General features: G+C 43.4%; 1 protein-coding gene across 10 annotated transcripts in view; it reads right to left on the reverse strand.

Annotated features, from left to right (window-relative positions):
* DENND1A (DENN domain containing 1A) overlaps nt 1–26,947 on the reverse strand; it is a 494,220-nt gene that overhangs the window by 152,417 nt on the left and 314,856 nt on the right. For all 10 annotated transcript variants that reach the window (XM_045082368.1, XM_004757352.3, XM_004757349.3 and 7 more), the window contains 2 exons: nt 26,300–26,401; nt 2,811–2,936 (listed from right to left, as the gene is read on the reverse strand). In XM_045082368.1, coding sequence (XP_044938303.1) covers nt 2,811–2,936; nt 26,300–26,401 — 228 coding nt within the window. The remainder of the gene's footprint in view (nt 1–2,810; nt 2,937–26,299; nt 26,402–26,947) is intronic.

Genomic DNA, 26,947 nt, shown 5'->3' on the forward strand with positions numbered 1-26,947 from the left:
AGCTGATAAATGGGACCAAAGGCACGACAATCTGCCATATTTCATTGATTCTAAGATGCAGATTTCTTCAAACTGTAACATCTCTGGAATCCGGATGTGTCTTACAGCTGATGGCATCCAACTGTGATGGATCCAGCACCCTTTCCTGTTTCGGAATGGTACCCAGAGTAATGGTACATCTTATGACTGAAAGGCAACCCAGGCTCAGTGAAATGTACCTTGTTTTCAACCAAACCCATCATCCTATCCTCAGAATGCCACTTTTAATAACTATATAATATTCTAGCATACGGATAGACTTTAATTTCTTTAACCAGTTGCCTATTACGGACACTTAGGTCTGTTCCATGTTTTTACCATTATCAGTACTGCTACTGGGAATACCTTGCATTAAGTTTTTCGCTTTTTCTACTTACAGGCATCATCACCTTCTCCTAGGTCCAAATCTTGGGAGACATTTGACATCTCTTGCCCCTCGTCTCCCACATCTCGTATCTTTGCAGATGCATCTAGTCATTTCTTCTTCATGGTACCTCTTCCTGGTGTTACCACCAGAGGGCTCTCTTCTGAGTCTCCTGGACAGTCCCCTGGTCTCTGCTTCAAACTCCCCTTTCAGTCCATCACTCTAGTACTGGTCAAACACGACAGTCTTAGCATATCTCTACTCAAAACCTGATATTTCCTACAAGGCGAAGTTCACACTTCTAGCCTAGCATCCCAGGCCCTGTCAAATTTGGCTCCAACCTCTCCAGCAGCCTCTTCTCCCTATCCAAACCCACGACTCCAGACAAAGTGGAAATGAGGGGTACTGCCTCCAAGCCTTTGCTCACTCAGTTAACTCCACACCTGCCACATGGAGGGATGCTCTCTCTTTTTCCAAACCTGAGCCATCAGACCCAGGTCAAGTTTTACCTTCCCTATGAAACATTTTATGGCTCATTTGATCCTTATAACCATCTGGAGATGTAGAATGATAGGTATTCTTAGCTTCATTTCACAGGTGAAGAAACTGAAGTTTAAAGAGATGAAGTGGCTTGTTCAAGGTCATATAGCTTAGAAGTGCAGAGCCCGGCTTTGAACTCCAGGGCTTCCGTCCTCAAACCCAGGGACTTTTAGAGTCAAGTGCAAATACAACCATAAAAGTCTTCTGAGGAACAACTTGTGCCCAGATCATGTATCCAGCAATCCCTCCCAAGATTCAACAGCCTCTGTATTCTAGACAATCATACGACAAAATGAAATCATTTTAAGAGTGGAAATACTGCATGTTTGTCAGTTCCCAGCAACGCAAGGAAAGGACTAGACCAGTTATCCCATTCACCTTTCAGAGATGGAAAGACAACAGTATCTTTCTTGAATTATATGAGCTCTCCAATGAGCACTAGACCTGACTGGTTCAGCTGGGCCCAGGGTATGGACAAAGAATCAGAGCTGCCTCACTTGGAGACAAGTAAGACATGGGGAATTTGCTTTAACTAAGAGCTTTCGTGGACCTCAGGGAAGCAGCTCTAAGGAAGCAAAAAGAAAGTACATCCCTTGTGTTATGACCATGACATTGCCTGAAGCAGAGGCAGCTTAGAAAGTCAGGCCCAAGTGCTGGACAGGAGACAAGGAACAAGGAATGGTGGCACCAGACTGCTGCTTCCTGAGTCCCCGACCTGGCAGCAAGTGTGCTCTGGGTGAAGGAAAAACAAGGTGGTTACTATTATTCTGGGTCTCACTTAGACACATGATGGAGTCACAGTAATCAAAAAAAAATTCTTAACAATGTGTAACGGTGGCTCATGGGGAAGCATAACCAAGATTCACTGTCAGAGTTTGCACGTGAAATGCACCGCCTGACATATAACTCACCTTGTCATTTAACAGAATAAAATGCCGTGGGTTAAAACCAAGACGGAAACGAACAGTCCCGGCCTATAGGCAGTGCGACCTATGGCTGGTTCCTCAGACCCACTCCAGCCAGGCTGGATGCGGCTGCCATCACCGGCCGGCTCAGGATGAAGGAGGCTCTGCGCTCTTGAGAGAATAGGGCTGTTGGCAAGGTCACCCCCCAGTTTCCCTCCTATGCATGGTGACTTGGGCCCAAGCCCAGTTCTCCATTCTCTGTGGCCAAGAGGCCGGAAGTAGGCAGAGGAGAGGGTTATCAGGCGGGAGCTTCCCACTGAGGCTGGGGGAGAGCTCGTACTTTTTTTGGTTTTAGGGTTGCCCCTAAATATCTTCGCATCTTCACAGTAACTTCCCACCGCACAGGGCAGGCAGGGGAATGGACGAGGCTACTGAGGCTCAGGAAGGCCGAGTCAGCACGCCAAGTGCACTTTGGGAGCACCTGAGGAGTGAATCGCTAGGATGCCTTGCTTTCCCAAGGGTGGAGCCGAGGCCCCTTCCTAGGAAAAGGGCCTTGAGACACAGAGGGAAAGCATGGTTTTGGGACTATTCAGCTCCTCTGCTGGGTTAGCAAGTCATATTTCTTTTGAGCCTCAATTTCCCCATTTGTCAAGTGGAAAAGATCCCCAGAGAGCAGGTATGTGAGAGGTCTGGGCCCTGTCTTAACACGCAGCTGGTGCCACTGTCCAGGGAGGGGACAGGTCTTTAACGTTCACAGGAGTAGTGACCGCTTCACACAGAGCGGCATGGCTTCCTCATGCTAAGAGGAAAGGCAAGGGGAGGCACCCCCAGCCCCTCACAACGCAGACGCACAAACCCTTCTGGGTGAATTCAACCACCAGATGAAGAGCTGAATTCCTGTGACCCCTGAGGTATATTTCTCAGCCCTGACGTAGATTTATAGATGCCAAGAAGCTACTCACCGGCTCAATTTTCAGAGCATTTCGGTAGCTGCCGAAGAAAGCCGCCTGGGCCTTGAGGAAGGCCCTGGCCACGCCATCGCCAGTAGTTGTGGACACCTTCTTTAGCCGGTTCTTCAGGGAAGAGATCTGGTGACAGAGAGAAAGGAGACGCGGGTTGAGGGCAGGGTGGGTGGACGGCTGGCAAAACCCGATACATACAGAGCTCGAGAAACTTCCTGGGAGGGGGATGGAATTAACAGCTCAGGGGCTGGAGAACAAACCGCATTCAATATTGGGGCAGGTTTCTGAAACTGAATCGAGCGTATCGAGTAAGAGCAAAAACAAAACCATTTTCTGAGTAGTTTCAATGTACTAGATATGCCCGTTCACATGCATTTTCTAATTTAATTCTTTCCGCAGTCTTGCAAGGAAGGGACCAGCGCTCCTGTCTTACAAGGGTGAAACAGTCGCAGAGAGGTTAGATTACATGCCTAGGAACAAGCCCAAGAACTGGCCAACTGGAATATGACTTGAAAGTCTTATAATCTGAGCCCAAATGACAAAAATTATTTTAGTTCGAAGTCTACTCCGTCTTTAAATTACTTACAAATATTAGAAATGAATGGCTTATTTATAACATATATACCTCACACCTCATACTCTGGATACATGCTAAATACATAAACACATGTGATATATATTTATTAAATATATTATAACTTATGTTTATTAAATATAAAGTAACTAGAGGAATAACATATATATTCTTACATCCTTCATACTCTAAAGGAATCATGGCAGCCTTACAGATATGTACTCAAAGAGATTCAGGAAAATAGTTAAGAAAGCCATGGCACTGGGAAAGCAGCCAGAAATATTTAGTATATAAATGTAAGCTATAAGGCCTTACATGGTGGCTAGACTGGCCTGCAAATTTGACTTAAGAGCCTCCTAGTGGTCGAAGCAAAAAGAGAAACTCAAGTTGTGAGATTCTTTGGGTCCATGTAATACAAACAAACCACTTGCACAAATGAAAACGCATTTTCCTGAAAGCGAGAACTCAAAGAGATTTCTCCTGTGAATCCTCAGTGTAGGAAATCCTCATGTGTGACGTGATGGCTCTTGCCCTCAACGTGAGAGACAATACCAAGCTTCCTGGTCTGTTTCTAACAACCTTTCCATTCACCTCAGGCTGCTGCACTACACAACTTCTGGGCACACCATTCACGTTGTATTTGTTCCATGTGAAAAGTATCCCTGGAACTTGGCAATGTGATAGCCTTGAGTCAACGGTGATCTAACAGTGGAAAAAACCAGACCTGGGCCCTGCCCACGCGAAGCTTATATTCCGGTGAGGAAAATACCAAACCCGTGCGGCGTTGCTACGCGATGAGTCTATGCTAGAGCTCACTGAGGAAGTCAGCAAGGCTTCCTGGAGAAAATCAGGCTTGAACAGAAATCTGGAGGATGAGCTTAGGTAGAACCTGGCAAAGACGGGAAGGAACAGTGTCCGGGGAACAGGAGAAAAAGCCTGTGGTGACAAGGAGCTCGGAGAACAGAAAGGACTATGGCTTCAGGGGAGACAGTGATGGAGAATATGACCTGAAACGAGACTAGAGGAAAAGGCAGAGGTCAGAAGTGCTGTGAGTACAGTAAGGAGTTTTTTTTCCTTCGTCTTGAGGGAAAATGTAAACCTAATGACTGTTTTCAAGCATGTAGGTGACATATGGAGAGAATATTTCAGGAATCTGTATGGGCTTCGATATAAGATTACCTGATGGCCTGATATTATTTAAGGATAAAATAGAAAAATTAGATTCAGGTGGTCCATGAACCATCTACAAACTTTTAATATGAATGAGTGACGATCATTTTTCTGGGCATAGGCTCCACACTTTTCCTCAGATCCCTAAAGGTACCCATGAACCTAAAAATACTAAGGATGGCTGGTCTGGGATAGATTACACAGACTTTAAAAATGCTCCTTGGGGGTGCCTGGGCAGCTCAGCTGGTTGCGTGACTCTTGGTTTCAGCTCAGGTTGTGATCTCATACGTCATGAGATCGAGCCCCATGTCACGCTCTGCTTAAGAAGAGTCTGTCTCGGGATGCCTGGGTGGCTCAGTTGGTTAAGCCTCTGCCTTCGGCTCAGGTCATGATCTCAGGGTCCTGGAATCGAGTCCTGCATTGCGCTCTCTGCTCAGCAGGGAGCCTGCTTCCCTCTCTCTCTCTCTGCCTGCCTCTCCACTACTTGTGATTTCTCTCTGTCAAATAAACACATAAAATCTTTAAAATGCAAAAAAAAAAAAAAAAAGAAGAGTCTGTCTCTCTACCCCCCCTACTTGCACATGCTCTCTCAAATAAATAAATTAAAAAAAAAAATGCTCCATGGACATTATTTCTTACTAACAAGCTTCTGATAAGGGATTTTTATTTTAAAAGTTTTACTTATTTGAGAGAGAGAGAGAGCATCAGCAGGGAGGAGGGGCAGAGGGAGAAGGAGAAGCAGACTCCACTCTGAGCAGGGAGCCTGACGTGGGGCTTGATCCCAGAACCCTGGGATCAGGACATGAGCCGAAGGTAGACAGACGCTGAACTGAGTCATCCAGGTACCCCAGGGATTTTTAAATAGCTTATTAAGATCTACTGTGTGTGGACCATAAAATTCACTCATTTGAAGTATATAGTTTAGTGGTTTTGAGTATAATGGTAAGGTTGTAGAACTATCACTATTATCTGATCCCCAACTATTTTTATCACCCCCCAAAAAAACCCATCTTATTGTCAGTTACGTCTCACCCCCCACCGATTTTCCTCCCCTCCTCCTGCACCCCGTCCTAGGTAACCATTAGCCTACTTTCTGTCTCTATGGATTTACCTATTTTGGGCATTTCATACAAACGGCATCATACAATAAGAGATCTTTTGTAACCAGCTTCTTCCACTCAGCATAAGCTTGTTGTAAACAAGGTCACTCCATGCTGTGGTGCTTATCACCACTTCATTCTTTTTCACAGCTGAATAATATTCCGCTGTGTGGCTATGCTATGTTTTATTTACCCTACATATTTAGCTGGTTGACAGGCGTCTGGGGTGTTTCCACACTGGGGCTATTATGAATAATGCTGCTATGAACATGCATGTAGAAACTTTTATGTGGAGACACCAAGAGATTTTGAGGCCAGAGTCTGCATGGTGAAAATCCTATTGCCAGAACTTATGAAGATAAGCTGAAAAGGACATGTGAAGTCGGGGACAACACCTGGGTGTCCACATCCTACTGACTGGGATGTCCCTATTCTGGGACACATGAGCCCCAGGGCCACAGTGGTACGAGCCCATGCAGAGCAATGCAGACCACTCAGCAGCCGGGCAGACTCTGCCGTGGACTTTCAACTTGAAATAGCAACATGGAACAAAACAAAACAAAGCATCTTCATTAAAAGGTTCAAAATATTGCCCTCTTCCAACTCTCCCAATAATAGAAATCCTGCCTCTCCCAGGGACGAGGGTGATGTCTCCATCCTTTGAAATGGTGCAAACCACTGTCACTCTTCTAGCTTCTCAAAGGCCTTGGGCCACCTGTGCCGCAGATTATTCCTCACTTAACCTTCCCTGGCCTTTCCCTTTCATTCGGGAGGTGTTTAATTACCTTGGATTCACAACGCTGCACTTCAGGTGAGCCTCTCCTAATGGCCTCATTATCATTTTACACAAAGAAGTCGTTGCTGATTGTAACTGAGCAAATAAGAGTGTGTGCCTTCCTGCCCGCCCCAGATGGTCGGAAACCAGCCAAGTGGTCCTGGGCTCCTGGCGCCCCTGTGACCACTCAGGCCAAGACTTCTGAAGACCTCTCCTCACCCTGCAACACGGAGAAGCTTTTGTCAGCACTTCAAACTTTGAAACTTCAAGTATATGCGCATCTGATAACTGGTGATAGCATTTTGTCCTTTAAATAAAAGTGAGGGATGAAAATCGGAGGCTGAAAATAACCCAGAGTCATACATCTAAAACTGAACTTGCCAGGAGCCCATGTGGGGGTTCTGGTCAAATCATTAACATTGGGGTTCATCGGGCATAATCTGGGGGCGACAGAAATGCTGATGAGGCTCGCTTTCTCCTTTAATGAGGTATCAGGAGGAAGACAGAAAACAAAGGGAAGAGGATGCTACACTGCATGAGCCTCTCTCAAATGCACCCCCCCACCCCCATCGCCTTCTCTGTCCTATCTTGGCCACTGCAGCATCAACCAGCTCATCTCCTAGGCCGGATTCCGAGGTCAGATTCCGTAATCCTCCTTCCCTCCCCACCACCGTTCTCCGCATCTGACCAGCACCACCCCACATATCCCAAACCCACCCTCCCCTTTCAGTGCCCCTGACCTTGGCACTGTGCCACAGAGCTCCATCCCTCCTCTCTGGCCCAGACTGGTGGTGCAGCTGCCTAGACAGGCTGTGCTCAGTATCCCCTCAATGCCACCCACCCACAGCTGTCCTAGTAATCTCAGAAACATATGAATCTGGTCATTTCAATCCCTCCATCAAAATCCTTCCATGCTCCCCACCCTGGGCCATCACCACCTGCAGAAAAACATCCCAACTTCTCCAAGCAGTTGGTGACACTCTGCTCAGCTGGCCTCACTTCCCTCAGCCCAGCTTAATGTATGTTAGACTGACAGTGAATTATGATTTAGAAGCACTCACATCTCTCCAGCCCATACACAAGCCAACAACTCACACAGCATTGTCTCTTGTACCTTCCTGGTCTATTTGTGGAAGAGTTAGTCACCCTTCAAAAGACCATCCAAGTGCCTATCAATGGGGGTCAATTAAGTAAATTATACCACATCCTTACAATGAAATACTGCATAGCTGCTGAAAAGTATCTGACAGGATTTGAACTGACATAAAGAGATGTCCACAAAATACTGCCAAATGGTAGGAAAAATGCGAGTTGCAGAGCTAGACAGCATGAATCATTTAAAAGTTTATGTTGATATAGGTAGTAAAAATCTAAAATGCCATGCATCAAACTTTACCTACAGATGGATGCTTTCACTTTCTATTTTATGCACTTTCGATTGTTTTGATTGTCTTTTATTAAAAAGCACATGTTCCTTTTAAAATAAAGAATTCAAATGAGGTATTTTTCCTTAGTAGTCAAATTAAAGGTTACTGTGGGTTAAGGGAAAGAGGGGATCCAGATGTCTCACCATCTAGAAGCCTTCCCTGACTACTAAGGCAGGGTCCACGACACCCTGCTGGCCCCTTGGACTGCCTTGGTGGGTCTTTGGTGAGAGGTCACTACCTCTCCTGCTAGATAGACTGAGTTCCCAGAAGGGCCAGCTGGGCTTGGCTGGTATAATCAGTTAGCAATTGCAGCTAAATGAAAGAGCGGGCGAGTGAGTGTTTAGATACCCGGAGAGGCACTTCCAGTGGTCAAACCCCTCCGCTTGGAGGAAAGTCTGGGATCACATTCTTTAGTAAATGATCATTAGAAGAATCTGGTCTCCATTGGGAAGAATGGGGCTGGGGAGAGAAATTAATACCCATCTGTCCATTCCCCTTCTGCAGAAAGCCACCACTTAGATGCAACCAGAACTGCAAGGAAAACAGAATTCTCGGTGAAAGTGGACACCTTGCCCAGTCTTCTCTCTTTTTTTTTTTTTTTTTTAAAGATTTTATTTATGTATTTGACAGGTAGAGATCACAAGTAGGCAGAGAGAGAGAGAGAGAGAAGGTGGAAGCAGGCTCCCCGCTGAGCAGAGCTCCTGATGCGGGGCTCGATCCCAGAACCCTGGGATCATGACCTGAGTGGAAAGCAGAGGCTTTAACCCACTGAGCCACCCAGGTGCCCCACCTTGCCCAGTCTTAACTGCAAACGCAACTCGTGCAATGACGAGCAGCATTCCCTACCCCCGGTTCCTGCTCTGCCTGCTCACCGAGGGTCTCTTGACTTCTCTCATCCACTTCTCTGTCCCCATGCACTCCTCAGTCTGGGATCGGACATCCAGCTCTCCTACTTTCTTAACCTTTCTGAGCTTCCGTCTCCTTTGCTGTAAAATGAGGTCTCTGCTATCTATACCCGTCTGCTCTGAGGCTTAAATTCCAGAGGATTGGAAATGGCTGGTGGAGACAACGAGTGCCTCGGTTCTTCGGTGTTCATGTTTCCTTTTGTCCCTAGACCACTGCAACCGTCTTTTAACTGCTGGGCTCTATTTTCATCCCAGTTTCATCCGTCTTTTGCATGAACTTGACTTTCTAAAACAAGAGGCCGCATCCCCTCACTCCAGTCCTCCAAAAGTTTCACAGGCTCCGTACTGCAAACATGATCAAGTCCAAATTCCTTAGCACAGTATTCGAGGCCTTCCACGGACGGGCTTGGCTCAAGCTCCATGTCCAACACTGTCTAGCACTCTCCTGAGTTTTGGAGACCTCTAGGCCATGCCATGCTAAAAGCCTGGGGTGTTCTGTACCCACCCCCATTCTTGAACAAAATCCTTCTATTGAAACAAACAAACAAACAAAACCAAACAAACAAAACCCAACCAAACAAAAACAACAGCAAAACCCCCAAAGCCTCTTTCTGCCATGCCCTCTGTCAGAACACACAGCTCTTTCTCAAGGCACAGGAGCTCATTCCTTTCATGGACGCCTCATCTTTGCAGGTCCAGGGCCGGGAAGGGGCTGGGAACAGCCTCGGATGACCAGGGCCCAGCAGCAGAGCTTGCTGTCAGCCTCCCCCAGAAGAGCCACAAGGTAGCTCGTTACCACTTTAAAAGGGACTTTCGAGTGGCATGCGTCACCATCCTAGTGTTGAGCTTTTTGTATAATCAGTATTTATGTATCTTCCTCCCCACGAGAATGAAGAGAAGCTCTTTGTGCTCAGTAAATATAGGTTTCTTTCATTAATACTTGGTTGCAACTTGTGGCAGGTGTGGTGGGGTGGCACAAGATGGCAAGAAAGGTGGCCCACGATTCACCTAGCCACCTCTGACAGGAAAAGAGGTCCACAAAATCCTGCCGGACGGGGGCAAAAATGCAAGGTGCTGAGCAATTCATACGGCACAAATCATTTAAAAAGTCGTATTATCCATATAAGTTTATATACACACAAAAAATCTGAAATGCCATGGATCACGCACAAAAAGCATGAACCTTGCAGGGAGGTTTTCAGCTTCTGTTTTGTGCCCTTCTGAGTGTGAGGGCCTTTGTGCAGATTCCCCACTGCTTGGATGAGAGAGACTAAAGTCTTAGCCTGGCCTGTGAGGCCCCGAGTGACCAGCCTCAGCTTCTTTCAGATTTGAGGCTCCGTATCCCCTCCACGGCAGCGGCCACACCATCTGGGCCCCAGTCACACCGGCCTCTCTCACACCCCGGGCCCCGCGGGAGGCCTGCTCCTCTGGAGTGCTCCCAGCACCATCGCCCCCTCGCCCGCAAACCCAGTGCTGTCCACCTGGCTTTTCTGCCCGTAATTTATCACCCGTGTCGTCTGCTATGGCAGCTGTGAGCGCGGGCAATGTGCCTTGTGTGACTGAGGAACTCAAAAGTTTTACTTTATTCCATTTTCATCAATTAAAATTTAAATAGCCGCATGTGAATAGCGGCTACCATGCTGGACAACGACTACTCACTCTTCAGGTCTCGGCTCAAACAGAATCACTCCCGAGGTCTGATCCCTCAAAACAGACCAAGGTTCCCTGTCCTATACTCCCCAGGGCCCTTCCCCTCAGAGACACACAGCAATGCGTTCTTTTAAAAGAGTCTGTCTCAAGCCAGACTATGCAGGGGGCCCCACTTGCATTAAGCGCTCAGTGTCAGAAATGAAGTTAAAAGACTTGTTGTTTTGACCAGTAGGACACCCAGCAGCAGCTGGGGGAAGGCCAGAGACTCACACTTTCTTTGCCCCTTGGAAAACGGCCTGTAAGGACTAAGGCAAAGTAATTCTTCCTTTCCAGAAGAAACTAGCTATCAAGGCTTTGTTATAAGATTTCCTGGGGGAGTCTGGGTCTGGAGAAGTGAGAATGAACTACTGCCTTGTTTTCCCATTTCCAGGGGCACACCTACATCGGCCCTCTGCTACTTCACGTTGGTAGCGAAAAATGGCAGTGTATCTACCAAGGCCTTAGTTCTTGGCTCCCATTTGAAGCAAAAAGTCTTGAAATGTAAAGGTAATCCCACCCCACTGTCTCTCACAGTAACAAGTTTCTGGGAAAACCAGGAATTCATTAGGAAAAAGCAAGAAGAATTAGTGTTTATCAACCCCCCTACTAGATACCAAATGCCATGGCAGGTGTTTTCAAACCCAGTTGTATTAAAACTTCAGAACCGGGTTAGACAGGCAGGATTATCCCCACTACATAGACAAGGAAAGTGAGCCTCGGCTCCATGTCACATAGCAAAGGGCAGAGGCCAAAGTCAAGCCCAAGTCTGTCTTACTCCAAAGTCTATGCTATTTCATTGATTCTCACTGGTGCCAGGATTTCTTAAAATCAGCAAATTAGATCTGTCCTTGATACTGGTTTATTTATTCCCCAACTTAATATATCTCCATTATTGCTTCCTTTCATTCCTTGCTTTTCTGCTTCTTTCTTGAGAACATGGTTGTACCTTGACCTCAGTTGGCTTTAATTGGTTCTTCTGCATCCCATTTTCCCCTCAAAGATCCCAGTTCTCCATGGGGGAGTGGGGCCTGTGCTAGTTATGTGGAGCTCCAAGCTGGAGCTGGCTATGACCCTAGGGGCCCAGGTTTCTGCTCCCTCTGTCTCTCCTGACATCTCACTGGTCGAGCATTAAGTCAGAAAGTTAGAGGCGAGCCTTACAATCTAAGCAGCTTTTGTTAGACAAAAGGATCAATTTTCATTACGTGAATGGCTACTTCACTATATGCTATAATGGCTTTGTTGAACATCCTGAGAACAAACTATCGAGTCCGCAGGATGACATTCTTGGGACTAAAAAAGCACAATTTTAAAACAAAAAAGCACTCCAGACCCTCCCGTGTGTTTAATCCAAGTCCCTCTGCATTTTAAACTGAAACACAGCAGCAACAACTTTTGTGTTTTTCTACCTATCTGTAATACTCTTTTTCCTCCAAGTGCTTTTTTTTTTTTTTTTTTTTGCCCAGAGGAAGTGAAATTGTCTTTGTTTTCCCTATAAAACAATTTAGCTTTAACACACCACACACCCACACCCACACCCCCCCACACACAATTAATGCAGCTGAAAATTCTGCCCAAGCTCAAGGAGGCTACAAGCAAGATCTGAGCTCAGAATAAATGTGTATTTATATTATTAGATGGTCATTCAATAAAAGGATTATTTCTAACCAAATATGTGCATACGTGTATGCCTATATCCATATATATGCATCTGGGGAGTATTCTTAGAGAAGGGTTTTCTCCCCCACACTTCTGGCAGTTTAGGTTTAAAGGTCAGATTTAAACTATCACCATGTTTCACAATGCAATCTGTGCAGTGCCGCGTAATGAAATGGTTCAGTAAAGGTGCTCGTGGAAATTCTTTTAATTAGGTCTAAGGCTTTTCAGTTGTCAACATGAATAAACCAAGAACCATTCTCTTGCAAACACAAGGCACAAAATACAAATGTAAGTTACCTTTGAAAAAACAGATACGCACTTGCGAGAGGGACGTTATACATGTTTTGTTTTGTTTTTTGAGTTTTTTTATTTTTTATAGTATATCCTCCGCCAATTTTTCTTTTTTTTAAATGCCAACATCTTTCAACAACAAAATGGACTGCAAATCGAAAATAAAAGGGATTGGTCTATTTCTAATGAACCAGGCCACTAATGCCTGGTTCTAATGAAAAGTATTTGCAGAAAGACTAAAGTTAATCGTTAACTAAAAATGTTTATCAAGAGATTAATGATGTTCTTCATGGGCAAAAGCCACCTATCTGCTTAACCATAATTAATTCTATAGACCAGCGGTATTTCAGGCAGAACATGAATGTCCCAGAATGACTCCTGCAAATTGAATGATATCTATTAAAAATGCACCAAAATGCACTTTTGCCCTCAGCAGCACTATCTGAGACCTGAAAGATGAGCGCATCACAGCAGGAACATCATCAAGACTCCGGGTTTTCAAAGCAACGTTGACAAATTAAACTACTCAGATTTGGAATTTTTAGCCATCAGCTCAAAGCTCAATCTAGGGACCAAAATTGCAAAATGCAAACTGTAAGAACACGGGCAGTTGCTTGGGGAAGTCGGATTAGATGCACACTGAGCTCTGATAGAAAAAAACAAAACTGAAGGACCAACTGCAAACATCACCTGAGCAGCTCAGAGTTTGGTGGACACGGAGGCGTTGGTAAAAGCCAACCGGCCAGAGATGCCACGTGGTCCTGATAGACATGTGGAATGGATCAGTGTATTGACTGACTGATGGATGAATGTATTGTCTAGCAAACCCTGAGCATGAAGGTACAACACACCGAAGTGTGTTGATTGAGCTTGGGTTCAAATTCTGCCTCCGAGGCTGGCTATCTGCTTGCTGGAGGCCTCTAGGCAAGTTACTTAACCTCTTCTCTTCTCTATAAAAAAGGGGTAAAGTATTCCCCCCACCAGACATTTGTTTCAGAATTGTTATGTAGATTAAATGTCAAGATTTTCCAGGCTTCTAGCACAGTGCCTGGCACACAGTAGGAGCCTAATAGATGGCCACCATTCTTCCACACAACTCAACTCCAAAGCCAAAACCACACAGCCATTGTTGCAGCATAGAAAAGAATAATGGACTCACAATTAACATTTTCTAGGGCATCAATTACTGAAATGTCACTCATTATGCTAAGCCTGGTGGGTTTATTTAGTGACCCAAACTTGGTGTATATTTGGGAGTTAATGAAGTGCGTGGTGTTTACAGAGATAAAAGCAGGATCTGTCTCAGCAACAATGCTGGGCTGAATGGATATAGAATTTCCATGCTTAGGGATGCAGCCAGGCCGGATCCTTGGTGGATCACATGGATACATCCACACGGAGTGAGATATCTCCCAACGGGATCTGGGCATCTCCACCTCCTCGGGGGAGAAAAAAACAGGAAGGGGGGGGTGGGAAGTGTGTATAATAGATGTGTTTCACAGTGTCCCTGCTGTGATGAACAACTTGATCCACTTACAGTTCCAAACACATGATGCATAAAAGAGCTGACAGAAATTCAATTCTTGCAAAGAAAAGCATCTGCTCTCTAGTGGGAACGGCCAAATATTAAGCAGTTTTAAGGCAGGGCAAAGACCTAGAGGAGCGCACTTCATTATCTAGATAGCCGGAGTGAAGCAATGCAGGGGATTACAAGCGGACGGACGAAAAAGTAGCCGAGATTCCAAGCATTAATTACCCGGAGTAAAATGATTCAAGTTAAATCTTTGTTACGACAAATATTAAACCCAGCTGTGTTTATGTAGCAGTTGTGAAAAAGAAGAAAAAAAGAAATCCGTGTACAATATCTGTGAGCTCTGCCAGTAAATTGAATTCGCTGGCAGCATTTCCTCTACCACGAGCCAAACATCCTCAAAGATAAAAATGTAGCTTTTAAACAGACCTGGGGAAACGGAATCAAGAAATTTCAACCAATAAAAACACACTCTTTACTGGTATAAAAGTAAAGTAAAATTCAGTAATGAAAGGAAGGAAGTCTCTTAAACATTTACTGCATTCCAAAGCTTGGAGTTGCGGTTTATTGCTGAGGTCTCTTCTGATGTCCCACAGTGCTCCTGCTCCAGCATCTTTAATGAAGTCCCATAAACTCCCATAAAATACTTGATTGTTGACAAATCATATACACACACTCAGGGCAGGGCCCAATGGATCACGACGCTCTTTCTCTCTCTCTCTCTCTGCATGAAACTTACAAGGTATGGAGTGGACACTGTCATGGAGACTGGCCAACACAGAACAGAGACCTACAGACAATTACTTAAAAGGATGAAGGATGAATGACTGGTGACAGGCAGACACCTGAAGACATACAAGCCATGAGGCCCAAAGCCAAAACATTCCAGTGTTTCAGATGAAAGGAGGAAAGATGATTTTTCCATTATAAAACGGGTAATGGTCATATTATAGAAAATCTGGAAAATAGGAGAAGAAGTGCTAATCCACAATGTTACTGTCTTAATACACTACTGTTGGCAATTTGGAAGGTGTTTTAAAAATCTTTTATTTCTGGGTATCTAGTTGTTTTTCTTCATGATTCTCATAGTGGATATGTCACTTAATATTCTGCTTTCTTCTCTAAATTGAATCTTTAGCATTTCTTGTGTTGCCCATAATCTTCATAACCATCATTTTTAATGACTTCAGGGTACACAGCACTGAATAGCAATAGGTTAGATCACCTTAACTACTCCCCTTAATTTCAGATTATAAAGTTGCTTCTAACTTTGGTTAACATAACATAAACAATGCTGTTTGGTTACGTGGCTTTCTCCATGTAGAAATACTTGACAGGAAAAAAAAAATCTTAGAAGTCAAATTTCTGGGTCAAAAAAGAATACATTTTAATATCCCATTACATATATCCTCATATAAGAAAGTGTGTTATGAAAGAGCACCACTCAGGCTATAGAAAGCATTAAGTTAAAAAAAAAAAACAAACAAAGAGTAAGCAGACAGTACAGGCTTCCCCATATATGTACACACACAAAAGCCTACAAATTCCAGGCCAATGAATATTAAAAAGGACCCTAATTGAGCCATGAGCAATCTTGTTCCCCAGTAATAAAATGCGGTATGTCCACATCACTGGAAGCCTGAAAGAGTCTGAACTCCCTTTGATCAAGTTTTTTAAAAGCACTACAATCTATGTATTGACTAAGCAGCTTATGCTTAATACCTTTTTTTTCAAGAATTAATTAATAATAATAATAATTATTATTATTATTATATTTTAGGGGCAAGTAAGAGCAGAGAGAGAGGAAAGGAGAGAATCTCAAGCGGGCTCCATGCCCTGCATGAAGCCTGATGCAGAGTTTGATCTCATGACCCTGAGACCATGACCTGAGCTGAAATCAAAAGTAGGACGCTTAATCAACTGAGCCACCCAGGTCCCCCTACACTTAATATTCTTGAAGGAATAAGAGATGTTATTTAAAATTTAGGAGAGAAACTGATGAAGCAGTTAAATGGCTGTGTTCTCTGTAGCCATGCGGCCTTGAGATAAACATGAAGTCTATAAACAGGCATGGAGATCAGTAAGAGATGGACTATTCTTGCAACATCCCTTCTCCAAAATCCACAGCTGGGGAACAAGATGGTCAGTAAAAAATATTACATCTGCAAGTCTCATGGAACCCAACAAAATACAATGGTATTAACCTTGTCCATCTGGTATTTTTTTTTTTTTTTTAAGACAGACAAAGGTAATGGAGATTAAGATTATGGAAGTTGAAACCCAACTGTCTAGGTACCTAGTTGAAAGCCTAGTAGAATACCATCCTATGTCCAAAGTTACCCCTTTACCCATTTTTTGTAAATTACATGAAAATCAACAGTGCTATTCTGAAAGCTACTCAATACTGGAGCCCCCTTTTAAAATCCATTTCCAAGTCCTCTTCTTTTTAAAAATTAATTTGAGTCATAACTGATATGTGATAGAATGCCTACAGAACCATCTGAGGAGTTCTGACAAATGCATGGCACCTGGGTAACCACCAACACAATCAAAGATACAGAATGCTTCCTTCACCCCAAAATGTTCCTTGGTGCCCTTGTCAGTCAGTCCCTGTCTTCTCCAACCCAGCCCAAGGCAACCACTGATCAGCTTTCATCCACCAAAGACCAGCTTTCTCTCTTCTATAATTTTATTTTATTTTATTTTTTAAAGATTTTATTTATTTATTTGACAGACAGAGATCACAAGTAGGCAGAGGCAGACAGAGAGAAAGGAAGGGAAGCAGGCTCCCTGCTGAGCAGAGAGCCCCATGTGGGACTTGATCCCAGGATGCTGGGATCATGACCTGAGCTGAAGGCAGAGGCTTTAACCCACTGAGCCACCCAGGTGCCCCTCTCTCTTCTATAATTTTACATAAATAGGATCATATAGTATATTCTCTTTAGCCTGGCTTCTTTTGCTCAGTGTAAGATATTTCAGAATCACCCATGTTTTGGGGCAGATCAGCGGTTTCTTTCTAGTGCTGAGTAGTATTTCTTTGTTTATACATTCACCAGTTAAAGGACACTTGGGTTATTTCCAGTTTTTGGTGACTATGAACAAAAGCCACTAGAAACATTTACATATATGTATTCGTGTACATATAAGTTTCAGTGTTCTTGGGTGAATACCTAGGAGTGAAGTACTTTTGTCAAAGAGTAAACATATGTAAGATACACACTTATAAGAAACGCAGTCATTTTACTGTGCTCATACCAGTGGGGTGGATGGTGGTACACTCACTGTGTTATAGCTCCTTCAAGGACCATGTTTTCATGTGTTCACTGGCCATTTGAATACCTTTGACTGTTAAGTGTCTCTTCAATCTTTTACTACTTTTTAATTGGACTGTTTCCTTACTGAGTTTAAGGGTTCTTTGTATATTCTGGAAAAAAAAAAAACCCTTTTTCATATATACATATGGAGAATATTTCAGTCCATGGCATGCTACTTCATTTTTAAAATTGTCTTTTGAAGAAGGTAAGCTTTTATTTTTATGAGGTTTAACTGATCATTTTTTCTTTTATGATGTGTGTCGTTGTGTCTTATCTAAGAAATCTTTGCCTTCCCCAAATTTATGAAGATTTTCTTCTCTATTTTCTTGTGCTTACAGTTTTTTTTTTTTCTTTTAGGTTTCGGTCTATACTCCATTCTGGGCTTATATTTATATGAGGTAAAAGTCGAGATTCACTTTGTTTCTATATGGAAATTCAGTTGTTCCAGTAGCATTTGTTGAAAAAAAAAAACCACCAAAAAACCTTATTACTTCTCTACTGAATTACTTCGGCATATTTGTTACAGATCAACTGGCCGTTTAAACAAATATTTGTTCTGTTTTATTGAACTATGTATCTATACTATCTACATTTATTATAATTTCATAGTAAGTCTTGAAAGTAGGTAAAGTAAGTCCTACAACTTTGTTCTTTTTCAACATTGTTTTGGCTATTCCAGATCTTTCGCATATTCATATACATTTCAGAATTAGCTTGTCAAGTTCTTTTTTTTTTTTTTTCTAAAGCCATCTGGAATTTGGGTTGGGAATATATTGAATCTATAGATCAATTCAGGGAAAATTAACATCTTTAAAATGTTGAATCTTCCAATCCAAAACATGGAATATCTCTCCATTTGTTTAGGTCTTTTAAATTTTTTCTCAGAAATATTTTATAGCTTTTAGTATACAAATTTTACATACATCTTGTTAAATTTATTCCTAAATATTTTATGTTTAGCAATTTTAAGTGGCACTTTGAATTTTTCATTTTCCAACTGATTACTAGCATATAGAAATATATTTTTCTTATATGCTGACCTTATTCTGCATGCTGCTAAATTCATTTATGAGCCTCCTTAGGATTCTCCACACACATGATCATGTCTGAATGAAGACAATTTTACTTCCTCCTTTCTAATATTTAGGGTTTTTCTTTCCCTTGTCTTAGCAAACTGGTTAGAACCACCAGTACAATGCTGGATAGAAATGGGAAGAGCAGACCTCCTTTTTGTGGTTCTCATTCTGAGAGGAAAAGCATTCTATTCTTTTGCCATTAAGTAAGATGTTACCTGTAGGTTTTTTTCTAGATGCTCTCGATCACAATGGGGATACCCAGTTTGGGAAGCTCTCTTAATCATGATAGGTGTTGTGTTTTTCCTAAAATAATTTGTTTGTATGTTTTGATACCATTTTTCTTTTTTAGTCTGTTGATAATGGTATACTAGACTGATGGCTTTTCAAATATTTAGCCAATATGTATTCATTTCTTCACCATGTATTAGCCTTTTCATACATTGGATTCAATTTGTTAATATTTTATTAAAGATTTTTACATCTGTATTTATGAGGTATATTGGCTAGGGGTTTTCTTTTTTTGTAAATTTTTCATTTGGTTTTCATGTCAGGGTAATGCAAATCTTATAAGTAATGTGGGAATTGTTCCTTTCCCCTTTATTGTCTTTTTCCCCTTAAATTTTCTCAAAAAGTTAGCCTAAGTTGATACCTGTTCTTTTTCTTTCTTTCTTTAAAGATTTTATTTATTTATTTATTTGACAGAGAGAGACATGGCGAGAAAGAGAATAAGCAGAGGAAGTGGGAGAGGGAGAAGCAGGCCTCCAGCAGGGCAGGAAGCCTGATGCGGGGCTCGATACCAAGACCTTGGGATCATGACCTGAGCCAAAGGCAAATGTTAACGACTAAATCACCCAGGCGCCCAGGCGCCCCGAGATGTATCTGTTCTTAAGAGCATGACAGAATTAATGAAAATATCTGGAACTGGAATTTTCTCTGTGGGAGTTTTAATTACAAAATCAAATCTACTTAATAGAAATAGTGCTATTTTTCTATTTGCTTATTGTGTAACAGCCTGTAATTTCTATATTTCCAAGAATGTTTATTTTACCTAATTAATCAAAATTGTAGGCATCAAGTTCTTATAATTATTCCCGTATTTGCTTTTCCCTTTCCTTTAAAAAAAAAATCCTATTTATTTTGGAGTATTTTCAGACTTCCAGAAAAGTTGCAAAGCTACTACAGAGAGTGCCCATCTACTCCACACTCAGTTCTGGTTTCACTTAATAGGTATTATATTTCCGCGGCACTTTTGTCAAAACTAAGAAGCCAATACTTGGCACCTTCTCAACTCAACTCCAAACGTTATTGTGATTTTAGCGATTTTTCCATTGATGTCCTTTTCCTATCCTAGTTTTCAATCCAGAATTCCACCTCGTGTTCTGTTTGCCATTTCTCTTTAGTCTCCTCTGGAATGTGACAGTGCCTCAGTCTTTCCTAAGGTTTTTTTTTAAGGACCTTGACAGTTTTTTTTTTTTTTTTTAAAGATTTTATTTATTTATTTGACAGAGATCACAAGTAGGCAGAAAGGCAGGCAATGAGAGAGAGGAGGAAGCAGGCTCCCTGCTGAGCAGAGAGCCCGATGCGGATCTTGATCCCAGGACCCTGGGATTATGACGAGCCGAAGGCAGAGGCTTAACCCACTGAGCCACCCAGGCACCCCAGGACCTTGACAGATAAAACACTCAGCAGGTAATATGTTACAGAATGTCCCTCAATTTGGGTTTAACTGAGGTCTTTGTCACTATCTGGCTGGGGTTTTGGGAAGAATACCAGAGAGGTCATGTATCTCCATTGTATCAAGGTTATGTGATATCCACACAACATCACCGGTGGTATTAATTGCTTAAAGTAGTGTTGGACATTTGTCCACTCGAGTTACAGATTTTCCCTTCCTCTACTCCATTTCTCGGAAGCTAGTCACCAAGTCCAGCCATGCTCAAGTGTAGGTGTGAGTGTGTTGCTGGGGGAGGGGTGAGGGGGATTAAGCGCCTTCTCCTAGAGAGGGGAGTATCTACAGATATTATTCGGAATTCCTCTTTGAGGAAGATTTGCTTCTCGTCCCCCATCCACTCCCTTTTTGTTGGCGTTTGCGCTCTTTTGCATCCTCTTACTTTTCATCTATCTGACTCTTTAAAATGAAATTCTTGTGGATAGCATACAATTGGATCCTGATTATTTATGTAATTTATTACTCTCCTGTAATTAGAGCATTTAGACAACATATGTTTAATGTGATAATCAATATAGTTGGGTAAATCTTGCTAACTTTTCTATATGTTGCATCTGTTTTTGGTTCCTTTATCCTTCCTCCTCCCCACAAATGTTTTGGGATTCTTAATATTGACTTATTAGCTAGCTACACGTTTTTTTTTTCCCCTTAGTAGGTCCTCTAAGAGTTACAATATACATCTTTAACTTAATAGTCTACCTTCAAATAATGTTATATCAGTTTACATAGAATTTAAGAATCTTAAAACTGTACTTCCTTTCTCCATCCTCACCCTGTCCTCTGTGCTACCGTTGCCATACAATATATTTCTACCCATGTTACAACACACAATAATACATCGGTATTATTTTTATTTTAAATAGTCAATTGCCTTTTATAGAAACTAAAAATGAGAAAAGAAGTCTGTTATATTTGCCTACATATTAACTCTTTCTGGCACTCTTCCCTCTTCATTGTTCAAATTTCTCTACAGTTTCATTTTTCTTCTATCTGAAGAACTTCCTTTAATAATTCTTGTGGTGTCTGCTGACAATGATTTTCTCTCACTTTTTTTGTCTGACTAGGTCTTAATTTTGCCTTCATTCTTGAAGGATATTTTCATCCTATAGACTTGTAGGTTGACAAAAATTGTCATTTATTTTTATCTTTATTTTATTTTTTCAGTGTTCCAAGATTCATTGTTTCTGCATCACACCCAGTGCTCCATGCAATACGTGCCCTCTTTAATACCCACTACCAGGCTCACCCACTCCCCCACCCCCGACACCTGCCCAAAACCCTCAGTTTGTTTCTCAGAGTCCACAATCTCTATGGTTCGTCTCCCGCTCTGATTTCCCCCAATTCTCCTTCATTACTTTTAAAATGTCATTCCATTATCTCCTGGCTTAGGTACCTTTCTTGTAAGAAGTCTTCTGTTGTTACTTCTTTCTTTTATATAATGTGTCTTTTTTCTCCAGCTAATTTTAAGCCTTTCTATTTATCACTGGTTATAAGTAACGATCAATTTGGGATTCTGTGTGGTTTTGTTTAGATCTACTATGCTTGTGGTTTGTTGAGCTTCTTAGAACTCGGAGTTTACAACTTTCACCAAAAGTTTAAAAAAAAAAAAGCTATAATCTTTCATTTTTTTTTTTTTAAATGATGTTAAGTGTTTTAGTCCTCTTGATATTGTGCTATGGGTCCTCCTAATCTTTACTCTAGAGCTAACTTAGAGTACTACCAAGACATGGCCTCCTGTGGTCTCTACCATTTGCCCTGAGCCATCAGCAAGGTCTCCTTCCTTTGCCTGGTCAGAATCCGAATGTCGCCTCGTCTGCATGAGCTCCATCCTACACATGGGCTGGCCAGTCTTCAGCACATTCGCCAAGAGGCCCTGATTCTGATGGAGCTCCTTTTGATGAGTGGCTTCCGGCCTGGTACCCTGACTCACAAACGTAAGCCACCTCTCGCTCAGATCTCTGACCCTTCAACCTACCAAGACTGTTGTGCTTTGCTGGGGAGCCCCCATCATTGCACCACGGTCCAGAAATGCCCAAGGCAAAAAGCCAGGGGAGATGGTAGGGCTCCCCTCACCCGCCTCCTTTCTCTCCGGAATCAAAGTCCTGCAGTGCCTGTTGTCTAACATGTGAAAACTGTTGTTTTTATATTTGTCCAGAGTTCTAGTTGTTAGTGGTAGGAGGATAAAGCCAGTTCCAATTATTCCATCATGGCTAGAAGCAGAACAAAGGCCTCTTTTAATAAAATTTCCAGCACGGGTGCCATGTTTTGCAAGATTTCATCTACCAAAATAACCCAATCCATATGTCCCTTCCACCCTTCCATCTATCTAGTCAGTGGCTGCTGCATCTCTGCGAAGCAAAGATGAATAAAACTTAATTCCTGCCTTCACAGAACTGACATTTAAAAGGAAAAGCCAGAAATGTGTAATAAATTATATTGCTGGGTGACAAGTATAATTACACAATCAATACAAGGAGCTCTGAAGACATAGAGAAAGATGTAGTCCAATTACTTAGAGAGGTCAGGGAAGGTTTTTAATATATATATACATATATATTTATATTTGTATTTATTTCTAAAGCCGGCTCCACACCCAACATGGGGCTTGAACTCACGACCCTGAGACTAAGAGTCACATGCTCCACGGACTGAGCCAGCCATACGCCCTGGGGAAGGTTTTTATAGCCTCCCATTTAGAGTAAGTCTTGAAGAATGAGTACGAGATTGACAGGTGGGATAGGACATTTGGGAAAAAAGAAACTCTGTATGCAAAGTTTGAAGTTATAAAATAACATGTGTGGTTTGGAGAACTAGTAACCATACCAAATACCTACAACATAGGGTTTGGAGCTGGGAAGGGAAAGAGAGCTAACGCTATGGAAAAACACCAGGAGGGTCCGAACCTGAAGGAAGACTGAATGCCAGGCTCATCGTCATTTGCGTCCATAAATCATGACCACTAACTACCATCTATCATACTCGTAGGATATATGTTTTGCATGTATTATATACGTTACCTTCGATTCCCACAACAGCCTATGAGGAAACGAAGGCTCAGAGAGCTTAAGGAATTCTGACCGAGATCACATGGCTAGTAAGTGAAGAAGCCAGGAATTAAACACACATCTGTCTGATTTCAAAGCCAACGAAAGGAATTTGCCTCTAAGCGATAGGCACGGGGAAGTTCGGGGAGGCTATTTTGTCTTTTCAAGGTTTTGTTTTTGTTTTTTTTTAGCTTTTTAATTATGTTCATTGATGGAGAGGTTTTAAGAGGGAAACATAGTTAGATTTAGTTTTGGAAAGGTCGCTCTGGTCCAAGAGAAGAAAAGGCCGGAGTCTGAAGACCACATTTGGAGGCTGCTGAAAATAGTGCAGGAGAGAAGAGCCTGGATACGGTGGTGTGGGGAGAGACGGAGAAGAGGACTGGACAAACAGTTTAAGAAGCCGGATCTGCCAGATGCCGTGAACAGGCCGCTCTAACGAAAGGGGAAATTATGAGGTCAATTACGGGTATGCTGGTACCCTGAAGGTACCTGGTCCTGTGCTGAATGCAAGGGACACAGAGATGCTCAGGACATGATTTCCTCTCAAGGACTTGGTAGTTCCCACAGCCTGAGAGAATCGTGTCTGTGCATTCCACTGGAACACATGTACCTCAGAGACCACAGTCCCTCTCCATTACTGTATCTCTGGAGTCTTTAATGGGTCTAGAGCCAACACCGTTGTAGAACATTCTCAACGCTGCCACAAACCAACCTGCAAACAAAGAGGCTCTTTCCATGTAGGCTGAGGACTGTTAAGGAACTCACTGTCCTCTAACGCTGGCTGTAACTACTAACAATAGTTTTGTGAAAAACAAAAGCAGGTACCTTTGTCTGAACACTGATAATGTGTGAGCTCTGTCCCAAGCACCTGAAGGGCATAACCATCTCATTTCTTTGCTACAGCAATCCTAACTTACAGGGCTCGTACTCCTTCTTCTAAGGTGGGAGACTGAGCTCAGAGACAAAAAATAACTTGCTCACATTCCTTGGGTTCCCTGAGACCACTTCACTGATCATCTTGAGTCGGGGACACCTGGGTGGCTTGGCTGATTAAGTGTCCAACTCTTGATTTCGGCTCAGGTCAGGATCTCAGGGTGGTGAGACTGAGCCCCGCATCAGGCTCCGTGCTGGCCATGCAGGCTGCTTAAGACTCTCTTTCTCCCTCTCCTCCGTTCCTCCCCACCCACTTGCGTACACTCTCGCACACGTATTTGGATGCATGCTCTCTCTCTAAACAAACAAACAAACAAAATAGCAAACAAAGCATCTTGGAATGTGCCACCTTCAGGAAGGCTCTATCTATTACCTGTCTCCCCAATTCTGTCATCACCTGGGACCTTCTGGGCCTCGTTCCTCTTTCCCCTGCAGCCCCCATTCTGCTATATCGTGATGTAGATGTAATTTAGGTATCTGTTTTCCCCCTACTTTCCTCTCTGAAAGAAAGGACTAGCTCTGCTTTATTGTTGCTGCTTAATGCCCAGCACTGGGTCAAAGCACTGCAGATGGGACCAGACATCCTCCTGCATGGTTTCTTAACCACCAGTCACTCATTCCGGGCTGTCCCCAGGTCTCCTGGCCATTCCTAGGCTCACTTACCGTAGTCACTCGGGAGCTGCTAGGCCATACCTCTGGCACCCATGGCTTAAAGGAAAAGCTCTCCTACCGAAACGGAGCCAGGGTGGAAATGACATATTCTTTAGACCAACAGAACTCAAACTATGGTCAGGAGGCCCAAAGATCCCAAGCCCATACTCTGTCCTGACATGAATAGCAGACCTCACAGCGTCTGTTGCCTCCACTTCTCCTGCTTCTGCCATCTCTCTGCTGCAGAAGAGAGCAGTGTACGAGGAGGGGCGGAGTGGGCTTTGGTGGTATTGAATCTCAGTTCTGGCCCAGCCAGCAGTGTGACCTGTGGCCAGGCATGGACTCTCTGAGGCTCTCTTCCCCTGTGAAAAGCACAGAGAACACCTCCTCCATTGGGCTCTGATGCTAACTGAATGTGATCCCTGGAGGCCGCAGGCCCTGGAGAGGCAGTGGGGGCCCGGTGGCTCTCAGGAGAGGCGGAGTTGGGGTCGCCTCCTAGCTCCTCCTCTTTCTAGCTCTGTGAGTAAAGTGGGAATCGGGAAAATACCTTCCTCAGAGCAGTGGGAAGACGAAATGAGAGGCCAACAATGAGCTCTCAGCACAGTGCTCAGCTCAGAGGAAGTCAGTTAATGGCAGCCACTGTTTAACTAGGCTGCAAATGGAAGGATTTACATAGCATAAATGACTTTCCCCAATCTTATACTGAGTTCAGAGTGGAGGAGTTTGAAACCATGTTGCAACCCACTCACCAACAAACAGCCCTCTCTTCCAGACAGCCAACCCCCAAGTGCCATCAGCACTCCTGGCAGTCATGGAGCTCCACCTGCCATGACACAAACCCAGCAACACAAACCCAAGTCCACGTCAGCACACACGGAACATCAACTCCTTCCAGTCTGGAAGCCAGAACAACTTTATAGATCTCCCAGCAGACAGAGCTGCAGAGGTCAAACCAGAAACATCAAACCATATTTCCCAGGGTGTCCCAATCCTCCTCATTCATCCGGACAAGGAGGGGACTGGGGCTACTTCAAACAGCTGCCCATGAGGCAGCCCAAGTAGCAGCGCCAAGACTGGTGTGTGGTCAGGTGTTAGCGCGGTAAATGTGGCAGCCGGCTGCTTTTGCTAAAGTGAGCTCACTGTCCGGCCAGACCGAAGGTAACAAAGGATTATGGGACGTGGAACCACATTCAGAGCATGGTCAGCAGATACCCTGCTACATGGGAAAACGCCTGCTTGATGGTGGTCCAGGAGAGAAATGTAGACTTGGAAGTGCCCCATACTGTTCACAAGGAAAGCCCTCCGCCCGCCCCCGCTTCACAGTCAGGGTACCCAAGGGACATGGCAATGTGATAGAGAGGGACAGCAAGACCCCCAGACCCCCACAGAAAGAGGAACTGACCAGACCCGGGTATCAGCCCTCGAGATGCAAGTTATGACAGCAAAGCAAGACGAACAAAATGAACTGCCCTCCAGCTTTCTCCACTGAGACAAAGGTGGCAGAGACAGCAGAGACAGAAACAACCACAGCGGTCTCCCCTCCTTCCCCTTCTCTAAAGTCACATCCACGTCCCCCCTCCCCTTCCAACTCACAGGAGTCAGACCTCAAGAGTTCATTACCCACCACATCATTTGGGAGGCTCTGAAGGTCATCAAAGGGAGTTTCCAGGGTGTTGGTGTCCACGTTGAGGATCACGACATCATCTAGGGCCATGTTTCTGACTTTCTGCAAAAAAAAAAAAAAAAAAAAAAAAAAAAAAAAAAAAAAATCCAAGAGAAAAAAAAATCATTGAAGCACCATGAGGACACAGATACTTCCACTGGCCCTCTCTGGGGAAAGGGCATAAGGAAGAACAGTGACAAAGGCTTTGACAAAGGCTCATTTTGTGGCAGGCCCAATGCTAGGTGGTTCACATTTTCTGAGGCCTTTTAACTGTCACAAAAACTCTATAAGCTTTACAGTCATCCCCAAGTCCCAGGAGTGGAAAGGGTTTCACAGAGATGAAGCTGACTAAGTTAACATGCTCAGGTCACACAGCTAGGAAGAGAGATCTTTACTCTCCAACATTATTTTTTTTTCTTGTATTTTCTTTTCTTTTCTTTGTTTAAGCAGTAGAAGCTGTGGTCTAAAGCTCTGGGCCCCAGGAACTCTGATGTACAGCTCGGCCCTTACGACACCCACATTCAACCCATCCCCTTTCATTTACCAAAAGCTACTTGCCCATCTCTCTTTTGGACCTTGTCATTCTTGGGTATGGAATACAGTGTATGG

The sequence above is a fragment of the Mustela putorius genome, unplaced genomic scaffold (assembly GCF_011764305.1).
Source record: "Mustela putorius furo isolate JIRA1106 unplaced genomic scaffold, ASM1176430v1.1 tig00000596_pilon_pilon_pilon, whole genome shotgun sequence".
Classification (NCBI taxonomy): domain Eukaryota; kingdom Metazoa; phylum Chordata; class Mammalia; order Carnivora; family Mustelidae; genus Mustela; species Mustela putorius.